The sequence below is a fragment of the Canis aureus genome, chromosome 29, assembly GCF_053574225.1.
Source record: "Canis aureus isolate CA01 chromosome 29, VMU_Caureus_v.1.0, whole genome shotgun sequence".
Taxonomy (NCBI): Eukaryota; Metazoa; Chordata; class Mammalia; order Carnivora; family Canidae; genus Canis; species Canis aureus.
In genome coordinates, this window is record NC_135639.1 from 31,057,197 (window position 1) to 31,074,194 (window position 16,998).

The 16,998-nt window shown below is 34.6% G+C and overlaps 1 protein-coding gene across 18 annotated transcripts in view; it reads right to left on the reverse strand.

Annotated features, from left to right (window-relative positions):
- The window catches only part of LCOR (ligand dependent nuclear receptor corepressor), a 148,754-nt gene that overhangs the window by 63,317 nt on the left and 68,439 nt on the right, over nucleotides 1–16,998 (reverse strand). For 11 of the 18 annotated variants that reach the window (XM_077878152.1, XM_077878156.1, XM_077878145.1 and 8 more), the window contains 2 exons: nucleotides 15,351–15,416; nucleotides 14,937–15,016 (listed from right to left, as the gene is read on the reverse strand). The exons of 3 other annotated variants lie outside the window; for them this stretch is intronic. Coding sequence is in view for 7 of the 15 variants with exons in the window: in XM_077878145.1 (XP_077734271.1) it covers nucleotides 14,937–15,016; nucleotides 15,351–15,416 (146 nt within the window). In the remaining 8 variants the exon portion in view is untranslated. The remainder of the gene's footprint in view (nucleotides 1–14,936; nucleotides 15,017–15,350; nucleotides 15,417–16,998) is intronic. 4 more of the 18 variants (XM_077878153.1, XM_077878157.1, XM_077878150.1 and 1 more) reach the window with 1 other exon arrangement.

The window sequence follows — 16,998 nt, forward strand, 5'->3', positions numbered from 1 at the left end:
AGTGTAAAAATAAGTTTGGAAAAATAACATAAAATGAAAACAGAGAGGAAGGCAAACCATAAGAGATCCGTAACTGTAAGAAACAAACTGAGGGTTGCTGGAGGGGAGGTGGGTGGGGGGATAGAGTGATTGGGTGATGGGCATTAAGGCAGGCACTTATTGTAATGAGCACTGGGTATTATTATATGCAACTGATGAATCACTAAATTCTACCCCTAAAACTAATAATATAGTATATGTTAACAAAATTGAATTTAAACTAAAAATTAAAATAAATAAATGAGTTTGAAGAGCCATTCTAGATTAAAGGAGACTAAAGAGTAGAAAATCAAATACAATGAGTGATCCTAAATTGAATTTTGAACTAAAGGAAAGGGTAAAAAAACAAAAACAAAACAAAACAAAAAATCAACCCTATAAGGTCATTGAGACAAGTGGGTCACAGATTAAATACCGTATTGAAGTTAACTTGCCTGATTTTTGGTAAATGTACTATATACTAAGTGGATAATCTTATTCTTAGCAAATAGGGAAATATACAATCTTAGAAATATTGAGGAATAGAGAGGTATAAGGGGTATGATGTAACTTCTGATATGCTTTAGGCAAATCTGTGTATGTTATATGTAACATCTCTAAGAAAGAATGAGAATAAATAGTAAGGCAAACGTGGCAAAATGTTAATTGGTAAATCTAGGTGAAGGGTATTTTAAAAGTTGGGGGTTTTTGTTTTTTACTGTTTTTAGAACTTTTCTATAAATGTGAAATTATTCCCAGGGCACCTGGGTGGCTCGGTCAGTTAAGCATCTGACTCTTCATTTCATTTCAGCTCAGGTCATGATCTTAAGGTAATGAGTTCAAGCCCCACACTGGGCTCTACATTGGGTGCTACTTAAAAAAATAAAAATAAAAAAGTGCCTACTTAAAAAATAAAAATAAAAAAGTGAAATTATTTCAAAGGAAAAAGGTAAAAAAAGGTAGGGTGGACAAATGCTAAGCCATACTTTCCTCCCACAAGCCAAGATCTCCCTTGTCACTCTTCCATCTTCTCCTTCATAACCCCACCTCTCGACATTAAATTGTATCTGTTTGTGTTAGAAGTTGCTCTGATAGAAAAGCAAAAAGAATAATAAGTAAGATACAGAAGTTAACAACTTTCGACTTCTCTTAATATAACAACCTGATGAAGATATTCAAAAGAGAGGAAGACATTTTCTGTTAGGGCCAGATGGTAAATATTTTAGTATTTGAAGTATATATACAGTCTCTAGTGAGTGCATCCCTCATCTCCTTTTTTAAAAACAACTCTTTATCTTTAGCCCGTAGGCATTACAAGAACAGGCTCTGAGCTGGACCTGGAGACAGGCCATAGTTTGCTGACCCCTGACAGAAATAATAGATTTCTCCAGGAACTGTAACAAAAGTAGTTCCACTGGTCCCTGAAATAGCAAGGATAGTACTAAATAAATAAAGTAACAAAATATGTCAGCATGGAAGTCTGCTCTTGGGGCAATAGTTAATAAAATTAAACTTTAAACAAAATAGAAAGATTAACATTTTCTCAGGTTTCTTTTGTAACTTTAACATTTGTTACCTTATGAGTTTTGGAGGGTTAAGAATGAGGAAGGACACTTACATATTGCTGATTTTCTTTATGAGAGACAACACTTCAGGAAAGAAAATGGAAGAAATAATGACAAATTTCACTTACGAAAAGTAGGATGGCCTAAATTTCAAGAGTGTGATACAAAACAGAGTAACATATTAGGCCCACATCCCTAACTAAATTCAAGGCCATTCCTCACTTTGTACATGTGTTCTCCAAATTTAACTGACTTAAAAAAAAAACATTCATACAATACGGTATAGAAAACCTGGGAATTAGAAGCATGTGCATGCATGCAAGTTTTGTAATAATTATGTTAGCAACCTACCTACCCCAGTGGATCATGGGCCTGTAGCTAAAGCCATGTTCGCTACCCATGGCTTACTGACATTTCAAGCAATGAACTAAAAAGAGCTGACAAGATGCAACTCACTGATTTAAATGCCTCTCCTGCATCTTATTATTTTAAATGCCAGCAAGTCTTAGGGAAAATGGCTCCACCATTTTAAATGCTCATACTCTTTAAGGTCAGTTATCTAAAAAGAAACCTTACTTCATGTAAATTGTTGCTTTTTACACTAACAAAATAAAAATTGTGCTTAATACAATTCTTACCATATGTCAATTTTGTTAAACCATCAAGCTAAAGAATACGAAAAAACAAAGTTTGAGGTTTGACTACATACCAGGAACTAAATATGGTATTCAAAATATACAACAAACTACCATGAATGACTTTGATCAGGGTATCTTATTGTTATTACTTTTCATGGAAATTAAGCCTAAAATATAAGTGGCAAATGACTGTTATTATCACTACACTTAATTAGCCAGTATCTATAGTCAGAATTTGCAGTTATAGCCTTCCTTCCCTTATACATGTACAGTTATTAAAAATATTAAAAGACAAATGCAAACCTCCTCCATAGTCAAGAGCAAGAGTTTCTCATATCCTTCCACTGGCTGGAAATTAAAAGTTTATACTATCCTCATTCTCATCCACAACCTAATCTCCATTAGAAAACTTCTGAATTTCAATCTGCTGTCCATAATGACTATCCATGTCCCTAGAAACCCAAGAACATTATAAACAGAAGGATATCGAACTGCATGTTTGAAGTAACAATAATATAAAAGCCTAGCTAAATGTAATCTTGCCTTTGTCCAAAGTCTTATAGCATGTTATCTATACTACTCTGACAGTACTAGTTTTATAACTATTTATAAATATTATAATTAATTGTATGTATACATGTATGTGTATTTCGTACCTCCTCCACTAGACTATAAATTTCTTGAAAATAGCATCTGTGGCTAAAACTACTCTTTAATCATTCACAGTACCTTTATTTCAACCACAGTGGCTGGTACTTTTGACATAGTAAAATCAAGTACGTAGCTATTGATTTTAACTTCAGAAATATGGAACAGACAAAATTTTTTGAAAGAAAGGAAAAAAGGCAAAGACAATATTGTTTAGATGTCAATTACCCAAACTATATACAAATTTAAAATATAACCCTTGGGCAGCCCTGGTGGCTTAGCGGTTTAACGCAGCCTTCAGCCCAGAGCCTGATCCTGGAGACCTGGGATCAAGTCCCATGTCAGGCTCCCTGTGTGGAGCTTGCTTGTGTCTCTGTCTCATGAAAAAATAAATAAAATGTTAAAAATAAATAAATGAATGAATGAATAAATGAATAATTAATTAATTAATTAAACATAACCCTTACCAAAATCTCAATGGCATTTTTTGCACAAACACAAAAATCTACCCTAAAATTCCTATGGAAACTCAAAGGACCCCAAAAGAGCCAAAACAACATTGAAAAAGAAGAAAGTTGGAGGTAGCACACTTCCTAATTTCAAAACATATTAGAAAGCTACCGTAATCAAAACAATATGATACCGGCGTAAAGACAGACACAATAGAATAAAATAAAGAGCCCAGGGGTGCCTGGGTGGCTCAACTGGTTAAGCATCTGTCTTCGGCTCAGGTCGTCATGATCTCAGGGTCCTGGGATTGAGTGCGCTCTCTCTCTCTCTCTCTCTCTCAGATAAATAAAATTAAAAAGAGAGAGAGAGAGAACGCCCAGATATAAACCCCCATATATATGATCAAATGACTTTTGACAGGAGTGCCAAGACCACTTAATGGAAGAAAAGACGCTCTGTTCAAATGGTGTGTGGAAAATGGATAACCACATGCAAAAGCATGAAACTGGATTCTTACCTTCTAGTATACACAAAAATTAACTCAAAATGGACCAGAGACTTAAAACGATAAATACTTAGAAGAAAATATAGGGGGAAAGATTTTATAATACTGGATTTCATAGTGAATTTTTGAAAGTATGACATACCAAAGAACTGGCAACAAAGATAAAAATAAACTGGACATCAAAATTTTAAAAGCTTCCATGCATCAAAGGACATAACCAAGAGTGTAAAAAGGTAACCTACAAAATGGGAAAAAATACTTGGAAATAAATATCTAATGAGGGCTTAATATTTAGAAAGAACTCCTACAAATTCAACAACAAAAACAAAACCCCACTTGATTTAAAAATGGGCAAAAAAATGACTTGATAGACATTTCTCCAAAATGGCCAACAAGCACATGAAGAGATGCTCAACATCAATAATCATAAGGGAAACCGCAATGAGGTTACCACTTTACATCCATTACAATGGCTACTACAAAAAACCCACAAATAAACAGAAAATAACTAATGTTGGATAGGATGTGGATAAATCAGAATTTTTAAGCACTGCTGTTAAGAATATAAGATGGTGCAGCCAATGTGGAGTTTGGTGGTCCCTCAAAACATTAATTCCATTTGATCCAGCAATCCTACTTTTGAGTATAAACCCAAAAAAACTGAAAGTACGGTCTTGAAGAAGTATTTATACACCAATGTTCATAACAGTATTATTTCCAAAAGGTGGAAGAAACCCAAGTGTCTACTATTGGTGGAACAAACCTAAATGTCCATTGTTGGATGAATAGAGAAGTAAAATGTGGTACAAACACACAACAGGATATTAGTCTGCCTTTAAAAAGAAGGGCTTTCTGACAAAAGTTATAACACAGCAAACCTTGAAAATGTTATAGTAAGTAAAATAAATAAGCCAGTCACAGAATGACAAATACTGCATGATTCTACTTATATGAAGTACCCACAACAGTCAAACTCAGACACAAAAAGTAGAATAGTGACTGCAGGGGCTGGGAGAAGGGGGAATTGTGAGTTATTTAATGGATATAGTTGCAATTTTGTAAAATGAAACGAATTCTGGAGATTCCTTGCAAAAAAAATTGTGAATATACTTAACACTGCTACATTTTAGCACCACACACACAAAAAAGAAATATAAAAGGCATAATCTAAATGCAAACAACTTCAAAAAGGACAGAAATTTAATAGATAGGAGAAGCACACCAAGCTCCACACTCAGCACAGAGTCGGCTCTAGATTATTCTCTCTTCCTTCTCTTCTCCACACCAACCCCCACCATCATGCTCGTATGTTCTCTCTCTCAAATAAATACAATCTTAAAAAAAAAAAGAATAAGGGAAGAAAGAGAAGCAGAACAATTATGCTCTAAGGTGGGTGGGGGTGGGGCGGACGACAGCCTAATATGAAAATACTAGTTCATAAGAAATGAAAGAAAAAAGAAGTGAGACCTATACTCGTGGCCAGAAAGAAATGAAAGACTCACTCAACACATGACATTCAAATGAAACACTGAGGGGAGCTCTATCTAATATGAACCTTTCTAACCTAAATTTTTGTAGAACCAAGAATATTCTAAACTTGTTCAGGCTTTAATTTTAAGAATCTTCTCAATAAAACAAAGACAAAAACAAAACAAAACACAACAAACCTCAACAAGATTTCAAAAACATATTTTTCAGAGATTCATAAAATTGAAGAGTTGGAAAGTAGCTCAAAAATATTCAAATACAAATGACACTGACAAAAATAAGGTTTTTTTTTTAAACCTAGACTTCATTTATTAATTTCTTCCTACTTAAAAATGCATCACTGAGAAAAGAGAACAAAGCTGGAAGCCTCACACTTCCTGATTTCAAAGGATATTATAAAGCCATAGTAATCGAAACAGCATGGAGCCAAGAATGTACAATGGGGAAAGGGCAGTCTTTACAATAAATGGTGCGGGGCAAACTGAATAGCCCACATTACAAATAAATGAAACTAGATCACTGTCTTACACTATAAACACAAAACTCAAAATGGATTAAAGACTTGTACATAAGTCTTGAAACTAGAAAACTCTCAGAAGAAAATATAGGCAGTAAAGCCCCTTGACATCAGTCTTGAGCAAAGGCAACAAAGCAAAAAGAAACTATATCAAATAGGCTACATCAAACTATAAAGCTTCTGCTCAAAAAGGAAACTATCAACTAAGTGAAAAGACAACTGGCTGAATGGGAGAAAATATCTGCAAATCACAATGTGATAAGGGATTAATATCCAAAGAAATGGACTAAAAAATGGGCAAAGGATCTGAATAGACATTTCTCCAAAGACATACACAGATGGGCACCTGTGTGGCTCAGTGGTTGAGTTTCTGCCTTTGGCTCAGGGTATGATCCCAGGGTCCTGGGATAGAGTCCCACACCGGGCTCCCCACAGGGAGTCTGCTTCTCCCTCTGCCTATGTCTCTGCCTCTCTCTGTCTCTCTCATGAATTAATAAATAAAATCTTAAAAAAAAAAAAAAGACATACACAGAAGGCAAAGAGGTACATGAAGGTGCTGAACATCATGAACCATGAGGCAAATGCAAATCAAAACTGTAATGAGGTATTCACTTCACATAGAATGATTATTATGAAAAGGGCAAGAAATAAGTATTGGTGAGGATGTGGAAAAAAGGGAACCCTTGTGCACTCTTGGTGAGAATGTAAACTGCATATTACAACCACTATGGAAAACAGTATGAGGTGACCCCCAAAATTAAAAATAGAACTGCTATATGATTTAGCAATACCACTTCTGGGTATTTATCCAAAAGAAAACAACAACAACAAAAAAACTAATTTGAAAAGATATATGCACCCCTATGTTCATTACAACATTATTTACAACAGCCAAGATAAGGGAGCAACCTATGTGTCACTGACACATAAAATAGATTAAAATGTAGTCTAGGGGTGCCTGGGTGGTATATTTGGTTAAGCATCTGACTCTTGGTTTTGGCTCAGGCTGTGATCTTGGTGTTGTGTGTTTAAGCCCCATGTCAGGCTCTGTGCTCAGAGAAGAATCAGGTTAAGATTTTCTTTCTCCCTCTCCCCCTCCCCAACGTGCTCACATCTCTCAAATACATACATACATACATACATACATATATACATATATAGGGATGCCTGAGTGGCTCGGTGATTGGGCGTCTGCCTTCGACTCAGGGCGTGATCCCGGGATTCTGGGATCGAGTCCCACATTGGGCTCCCTGCATGAAGTCTGCTTCTCCCTCTGCCTATGTCTCTGCCTTTCTGTGTGTCTCTCATGAATAAATAAACAAAATCTTTAAAAATAAATAAAAATAAATTTTAAAATCTAAAAAAAAAGAAAAGAAAAGAAAAAATGTGATCTATCTATCTACACACAATGGAAAAGGCACAAAATTCCAATTACATGTATAAGTCCTGGGGAGGTACTGTACAGCATGGTGACTATAATGAATAATACTGTATTACATATTTGAATGTTGCCAAGAGAGCAAATCTTAAAAGTTCTCACAAGAAAAAAAACTATCACTATTTGTGGTGATAGACGTTAATTATGTATGTAATCATTTTGCAATATATACAAATACTGAATCATTATTATATACGTGAAACTAATGCTATATGTCAATTATATCTCGGTTTAAAAAAAAAGAAAAATTGTAAAAAAAAAAAGCTGTCAGAAAAGGTAATCTTATTTTCTTGAAAGTATCTTTTTTTTTTTTTGCTAGTATAACTAGAAAACTGTAAGCAGCAATTCAAGTGAGAAAAGTACAGTTACTATAGCCTATTTCTCCCTTAATATTTTTTTAAACATCACTATCATATCTGAAAATTCCTCACTTTTCTTTGCCCTTAGTGTGAGCAAGTCAGTTAGCCAGGATTCTTATACTTGGGTATATTCTTGCCTTATTTATTCCTTGCCAACTATTAACTCCTACAATTATACTCAATGTATCTAATTTCAACAGGAATGTCCCCATACCACTCAGTAACTAAATTCTTATTTTCTTATAATCTTGCCTTCTTCAACTGTTTCCACCTTTTAATAACTTTAATGTCTTCCTTTCTTCCAGCTTCTTTTCTTCCAAGGGTATAAACATTACTTTAAGTTTTCTCCTCCTCCCCCAAAACCTTTACTTAAATCCACTGCCCATTCGTTCTCTGGTCAAAGCTCTCTGACAAGTTTTCAAACTAGTAGACTATATTCATTTCTTAACTCCCACAACATCCACTTATTCATTAACCCTGTCAGACTTATACTATGGCTCCCACAATCAATATTCTTGAGAAGCTATTTTCTCAAAGCCCCCTATAGTATGTTCGGGAGTACTTGTCAATCCATTTAGGGCCTATCTGGGGAAACAGCATAGGAGTCCATGTTGTACAACAAATACAACTCATCTACATATTCATCACACAGTATAGGGCCAGGGAGATATCTGATCTAAGATGGGCAACTCACTTATTCTACGATTCTATCTTCCTTTCAACCTGATTCTTCTTTTTACTTCCTAAATGAAGGTCTTCAGCTCTTATTATTTTGCACTTTATCCCTTACCAAAAGATTCATCTGCTCAAGTATTCCAATCACTAACTGTATTTAGAAACCCTACAAATATGTATTCAGCTATCTTATTTCAACCACACTTCCACAAATCTATTGGACACTTAAAATTAAATGTTTACTTTCACTACAAACTACTTTCATCTAAATAATCTCATTATCATCACTATAAAAACTGGCCACCATACCTTTCTTCTTCTCATTTCTCGACTTCTATGAATTTGCCATGCTAAGTCATCCTAGCTTGGAAAACTTAACGTCAGTATCATTTCCCTTTTCCTTATTCATATACTCATGTAATCACTATTTTCGACACTTCCTTTATTCTAGATCCCTTACATACATACCTTCCTTATATATCTCCGCAGCAACGACCCTAATTCAGGCTCATTTTCTGGATTATTACAAGAGCTTTCTATAATTTTATCACTATAAATTCCTCTGCATTATAACTTAAAAATGACTACCAAATCAATCACTCTAAAACATAGAGCCTTTTTAAGGTTCAGGATGAGTTCTATCTCCTTGATTAAGCATCATCCACTCCCCCTCTTAAGTGCTATAGTACTTAAATTTTCTTGTATCATCCACTATCTCTTCAAATATTATATACTAGAATGAAGGAGGGGATTTTACTATCAACATTTCCTACCTACATCAGAGCTCTTGTTCTGAGCACGTCTGATGGATAATTTAACTCTAATTTGATCCCTTAGCCACCTGTGGTCTCACAAACAACCCATAAGGAGAAATCAGTGTTTTACTTCTTTGATACACTCTCTGGTCTACCAAAGATCCAGACATTTAATAAATTAAGGGTATCTATATGATCTGGTCCCAATCTTATCTCTGGTTATATCCAAAAATAAAAGTTCTGTTCCACCTAGGATATACCCCTCTCATCTCTGCTTATGTATTCTTCAAAGATTCAGCTCAAGTCCTATGTTCTTAAAACACTGCCCTAAAATGCTAGTCAAATACTAAATTACTAAGAGTCTTATAACAAACTTTCTACTAGCACAATTATTTTATATTTTGGTGTAACATCGTATCTCCCATCATCCCTAGTGAGTAAAATATCTATGTTCTCTATTCTACAAGAGTTATCTCATTCTATCTCAGCCAGACAAGCACTGACATATGATAGATTTATTTATTACTTAGAAGTAGCCCATTTTTAGGAACAATAAATACTGAAAGCAATTTTTTATTCTTCCTATCTCTCCAACACCCTTTCACTAATACTGGATCAACTCTTCATACTATCAACACAATTAATAAAAGCCTCACAAAATGGTTTTTAGTAGATATAGAAAAGAATATAGATGCATATGTACATATATTTAAGTAAACATTTCCTCACTCAGACAACTAGAAGACCCGAGGTAACAATACTCTAATACCAATGAAGACACCCAGTGCCTATACCTTGCTTTCTTATACAATTCTCTAAAATAAAAGAAACTGGGCAGCCCGGGTGGCTCAGCAGTTTAGCGCCGCCTTCAGCCCAGGGTGTGATCCTGGAGACCTGGGATCAAGTCTCCAGGATCAAGTCCTGGAGACGTTGGGCTCCCTGCATGGAGCCTGCTTCTCCCTCTGCCTGTGTCTCTGCCTCTCTCTCTCTCTCTCTCTCTGTCTCTCATGAATGAATAAATAAAATCTTAAAAAAAAAAGAAAGAAAGAAAGAAAAGAAAAGAAACTAAGGTTCCTTGGAGAGATCCAGAGTTGAGACAGAGAAAGCAAAGATAAGTCTAGGATATTTTTTGGTGCCAAAAAGAAAAGTGCTATTCAAAAAAGAAGAAAGAAACAAAACATATCAAAAAAGATGACGGGATCCCTGGGTGGCGCAGCGGTTTAGCGCCTGCCTTTGGCCCAGGGCGCGATCCTGGAGACCCGGGATCGAATCCCACGTCGGGCTCCCGGTGCATGGAGCCTGCTTCTCCCTCTGCCTATGTTTCTGCCTCTCTCTCTCTCTCTCTCTCTGTATGACTATCATAAATAAATAAAAGTTAAAAAATAAAATAAAATCGGAGGGTCCGATTTAAAAAAAAAAAAAAAAAAGATGAGGAACCAACTTGAAAGAGCTCTCAATGGCCAAATCTAGGACAATTTGAACCACAAAATAAAAAAAATGATTGTAATGAATTATGATCCATAGAATAAGAATCCATGATTCCATATTGATAAACAAATAAATACATACATACAAAAAAGGAGGAAAAACTCTTCCTTAGAGTAGAATTCCAACTAATAGACGCAGAAGAAATAATAGAAAATCAACATTCGGTAAAAACTAGGTAGTAATTTTTCAAGCAACATTCATCAACGCATGCTAAAATTAGTAATATGATGAGAAACTAGTATGATGAGAAAGATATTTACAAAATCTCAAAGCACCTCTCCACAAGGTATATTAAGTATTAAATGGAAAAAAAAAGAAACCTTACAATAGAGAAAACTGGTCACCTTAACTGACTGATGAAAGTAAACTTCATTATATGCTTCCTGATAGGGTGCACTAACGATGATATACCACTCTGGAATTCTTGCCAAAAATGCATAACCTAAATTCAATCATGAGGAAATCATCAGACGAATCTAAATCGAGGGAACATTCTACAAATCAATTTGTCAGTATTCTTCAAAATTTATGAAAGGCAAAGCAAAAAATACTGTTCTAGACTAAGAATACGTAACAACTAAATACAAAGTGTGATCCTTGACTGGATCGTGGACCAGAAACATAACATTACTGAGATTACTAGCTAACTGTGAAAAGTTTACAGGTTAAATAATATAAGCTCCAACATCGATTTCCTGATTTTTAGAATTGTACTATGGTTACATAAGATGTTAACATTTGGAGAGTCGGCGTAAAGGGTATACAGGAACTCTTTCTATTGTTTTTGCAATTGTTTTATAAGACTAAAATTATTTCAGAAAAGAAACTTAAAAAAAGTATAAAAGCCTCATGAGTGAATAAACATGGACAACTGTGTATATCTGCTTGTCAAATGTAAGCACTCAAAAATTAGCTATTAATATAATTCTCCCAGCCTTATTTAGTAAAGTTACTCATTTAGTAAATATTTTATATAGTGCCTACTATGTGCCAAACAAACAGAAAAGAAAGAAGCCAGCCCGTGAGGCAGGTACTAACAGATTCCTAGGCACAGCTGAGGTTGGTTATTTCAAATAAACTCATGTCCATCTACACTGTTATTCTCTCTTTTGAACTGAATGATTACAAGTTCTACTTTAATTCCTGCTCTACACTTTCTGTGATCCTGTTCCTAGTTATGTTATCAAAATGTACATATTAAAAAACATGTATCAAATTCTAGCCATGTGATATTACCTGTAACAGTCTCTGTGACCCTTCCAATTTCTTATTTTCAAAACTGGGATGCCTTTAACCAACTTTATACTATTGTTGTGAGGATTTAAATGGGAACAAATAAAAGTAACTGGCACATAGTAGATGCTCAAAAAAATGTTATTTCCTATCCCTTAAAAAGTGTATTTTCTAACCACTATAGGATCTTGAAGGATAGGTCAACAATTGTTGTACTAATTTAAAGGTGAACCCCTGTTCTATTTTCCAAAGAGCTTACTTTGGATTTTTTACCTATATATTTTATAAAGTAAATATAGATAAATCGATAAGCATTTACTTTTATCCATTTTAACAGTTTCAGTATCCACTGAAAATCCAAAATGAAAAAAATATGCATAACCTCCATTTCTTTCCCAATTATGAGGCCAATATTTCTAACAGCTTTCCCAAATATCTGGATATCTCACCTTGCCACCCTCAAACTCAAGATTCCACTATCTTGTTCTATGCCGCCACCTATTAGCTATTACCACACGCCACAAAGATTTCCTCCTTTTCCTCCTTTTTTGTTTTTTTTTTTTTTTTCTTTTCCTCCTTTTTTGGAATCTTAAAGCCAGTCTTTAAAAAGTGCAAGCTTCAAACCAGTGGATCTATTTATTTCCACATTCTAGTCCTTCTCAGATGAGATATTCCAAGTGCCTGCAAAGAGTTTCAGGTCAATCTCTTTAAATCTAACACAATTAGAGATACATATTTGACTATTTATATTTTCTAATAAGCTCTCTCTTTCCCTATTTTCCACTATAGGTGTTATGGCTGTCTCTGAAAAAAATAAATGACAAAGTTATGTAGTTAAGTGTCTAATGGAAAATACCAGCTTTGCTAGAACTAGCTAAATTGGAAATATTCCTTCTAACTAGGAAAACAACTAGAAGTTGAGGGACTAAAACAATAACAGCTGTGTTAAATGCCACATGGTTCCATGCCTTGCTTTATCTTCTAAAAATATTCATTTAATATTTTACCCTCATTCATACAATAGAAAACTCAATCATATTACAAGAATATACTATCTCAATTATTGAACATAGAAGGGCTTTCCTCCCAATCTTACCTTTAAAAAAGGTAATTAATATTTGCTCCTTCTATTTCACCAAAATGCCTATTAAATGACTTGCTCAACAGTCACAACATGCATGCGTGTGCACACACACACAGTTTTAAATGGTCAACTTCAACTTCACTGATACTTGCTTAATTTCTGGTCTTTCTCAAACCACATTAAATTTCAAAACACTCTCCACATTAATTCAATGACAAGAGACCATCCTGAATAATCACAATAACAACTTTTTCATGTAGTAAGAAAAGGATGCCACAAAGAACACTGAAAAGCTCTTAAACTGGCTTTCGGATTTTAAAGCAACTTGCCAACAATGGTGAATAACGTACAGTGGTTATAAAAGCTAGGGTAACAAAGAAGTATATAACATGGTTCACAGTCTTCAGAGGTTGACAATGTAGTCAAGAACACAAGACATAAACACAGAAAGCCAGGAACAAAATAAGGCAGACTATTAATTGACAAATAATTGTTATAAATACTACAACAGTGTGAAAGGTTGAAACAGCAATAAGAGCAGAGATACACGACTGATACTGACAGGAGGGTGGAAGCTTAAGCTAAGAGAAAGGGCAGGAGAATTTCAAGCTATAGAGAACAATTAGTATGCAATGCTGTAGTCTAAATAATAAAAGCATGTTGTTTACTACAAATGATTGAACCAGTTTAGCTGAAAGAAAACTGTATAGGAGACTTGTTGGGCAGCATTACAAAGAGAAATGGACGGAACTGTGGAGAGTACTGAGGCACAGAACATTAGGCTAATGAATCTGGAATACAATTAAAAAGTCACTGGAGACTGAGTGTGGGATAATGTTTCCACACTATGTGAAGGATGAAGGTTGGGGGGCGGAGTTTAAACTTGTAGCAGTGTTTAAAAGACTGAAGAAGGGACTCCTGGGTGGTTCAGAGGTTGAGTGTGTCTGCCCTCTAGCTCACGTCGTGATCCTGGAGTTCCAGGATTGAGTCCCGCCTCAGGTGCCCTATGGGGAGTCTGCTTCTCCCTCTGCCTAGGTCTCTGACTCTCTCTCTCTGTGTCTCTCATGAGTAAATAAATAAATCTTAAATAAATAAATAAAAGAATGAAGAAAACTGAGAGAGACTAATCATGTTATTTCAATAATCTAGAAATAATGCTAAGTATGCACGAGGGTAATGACTGGAAAGAAAAAAGAATGAAACTCCATATGAGGGAAGAACTTCTAGGACCGGTCAATGATCCTGTTAGAAGTGTACAAGGGGGAGGAAGGAATTAAAAACATTTCCAAAGCTTTAAAACAGGGAGCAGGGGCGCCTGGGTAGCTCAGCTGGTTAAGCATCCAACTCTTGAATTTAGCTCAGGTCTTGATCTCAGGGTCATGAGTTCAAGCCCCACATTGGGATCCACGCTAGGCATGGTGCCTCCTTAAAAAAAAAAAAAAAAGAAAAAAAAGAAAAGAAAAGAAAACACCAGGAAGCAGAAGTACCATAAAAAGAAACATACCATAGGAAACCATTATTAATACATGTTTCCAACAACTAAAATGTTTGTAAACCAAAACTCCATTTCTGTGTAACACAAAGCAATAAAAATAGAAACCTAAAGGTACGGCCTACTTCTACAATTGAATATAAAGAGCACTCATGTTCAAATATTATGAAGAAACATCTTATACTACAGCATAAACCACAGTTTGTCATAAATCTACATGAATTAGTAACTCCTTGATCTAGATCCATGTTATTACTCTTCTTTTTGTACAAATGACTCCCATGATTTGAATTATCATATATTTCATATTTAAAATACATTCAACAGTTTGAGATCTAGTTAATTATTCTGCTTGGTGAACTACATAAATAAAGCAATGTATGTTGGGATACAGATTTCTCAATAGGCTAATCAACGTACTACCAACAGTCTAAATAGCAAAACTGAGTTACTATCAAATCTTTTATAAGTATGGAATCATGTCTTCTTTTTCCTATAAATCCTCCAACAAAGTAATCAAATTTTGAAAAAATAAAAACTATAAAATACCATACTAGGTAAGTTATGCAAGTTTTTTGGTTACCTTTACTTTATCTCTTCTCAAGCAACAGAATAGACAATTTTCATCAAAAGTCCAATCAGAAATGCTTTCACGTTCACAGTCTGCAAAAATAGTTGGAATACTAAATTAACATTCATGAAAGGGAATTTTTCAAGAAACAAATGAGAATTCAAAAATACTTAACAACAACGAAAAACCTGTAAGTAGTAGACAGGTTATTTGTCTTAAAATTCTTAATAACTGCTCACTAGTTACTATATCTTATTAATATATATATTTACATTATCAACTAACAAAAAGATGCTTACAGGGATACAGATTTAACTCACATAAAGTTGAATAAAAAAAGAGAAGGAGATGTGAGGCTTAAATCACAAAAGTATATATATGTCACTAGGAAGAATTTGAATATTCCCCCCCAAAAAAACTGTATACCTTTAAATAAACTGAGATCTTTTAATAATGCAGGTCCAAACAGCCCTTCAAGAATACTTTCAAACCCTGAAAGGATGAAAAAAAATCCATATTACAATAATACTCCCTATAGTACTGTAATATTAATCTGTTGCTAGAAAAACGATAGTGTATTTTTCCAGTTCTCAAGGACCCCCAGGTTATTACTGAAGGGATGCTGAGGAAAGAATGTCCATGACAAATCTAAAAGGAGCATTTCCATTTTTGTCCATGATTAACAAATTCAGAGCACTTTCAAGAACAATACAAAACAGACATCCCTGTAACCAATGAAAGAATGGAAATTCATTTTACAAAATACAAAAATTTTATTTTACAAATAGGATATCATTTACAAAATCCCAAATACCTTACATAAATGCCCTAACTCTATTTTTAAAAAGGCGACTTTCCCAATGAGAGTCAAATCATTCAAATTTTCCACATTCTACATTAATCTAAATAGCATGTTTCTGAGTATCAAATGAGATTATAAGTTTTTCAAGCTAGTAGTTTTTAAAGAAGAAAAAACCTCACCAAGAACACCTCTATCATACACAAAAAAGGTCATAACGTAGTATTTTAAAAGAAAAAGACCTTTGTAATTATTTCACGTTGCCATATTAACTACTTGCTGGTTCTTTAATGAAGGTACAACTCACTAATTATACACACAAAAAAAATCCAAAAATATCTAAATCTAAATATTTAAAATATTATAATCTATCAGTATTTTAAAAAAAAACTTTTCTGGGCAGCCCTGGTGGCGCAGCAGTTTAGCGCTGCCTGCAGCCTGGAGTGTGATCCTGGAGACCAGGGATTGAGTCCCACGTCGGGCTCCCTGCATGGAGTCTGCTTCTCCCTCTGTGTCTCTGCTTCTCTCTCTCTCTGAATAAATAAATAATAAAATCTTTTTAAAAAAATTTTCTGATCTATTACTTCAAACATTGCTGAACAACTCAATGAAAAACAATTTTAAAATCTTGGCCATCTTGCTTTTTCCTATGGTTCATGAAAAGAAAAGGCTATATTTTGCTTCTATTAACTGAATTTAATGCTACTCAGTTTTATTATTATTAAATATTGAATTTAGTAGTTGCATAGCAACAAGAAATGGCTCATGTGCTATACTTGACATTAACAAAAGGTAAATAAAGGAAGAATAAATGTATTCAAAATTTATAACATGATCTCACAGAAAAGCCATGAGATCAATAACAAAATGCCATGGAAAATTAAATAAATACTGAAAAAGACAGCTATGTCATTATGTTCAGTCACTAGGGCTTATAAAGCATCTTTATGTTATATGTTACATAAGGAAATATTAATACTTTTTGGACATAACTAGTGTCCAAAGAATTCCTAGATTTTCAGGATAATTTGAAGGTTTTCTAGGTAGTTTGGTGGAGACAGGTGATTTGGAGACCCTACTCTTCCGCCATCTTGCTCCTCCCCTGTCCTTGGATTCGGTTTAGCACAGGAATAGTAGAGAAGAGAAAAGGAGAAATCAAAGATAAGGTGAGGCTGAAGAGACTCAGGGGAAGGATAGAGGTGGACAGAGACTGAGAGGAAGTGAGGGATGGAGGAGAGAGGGAAAGAGGGAACACAGTTAGCAGTGGGTACAAGT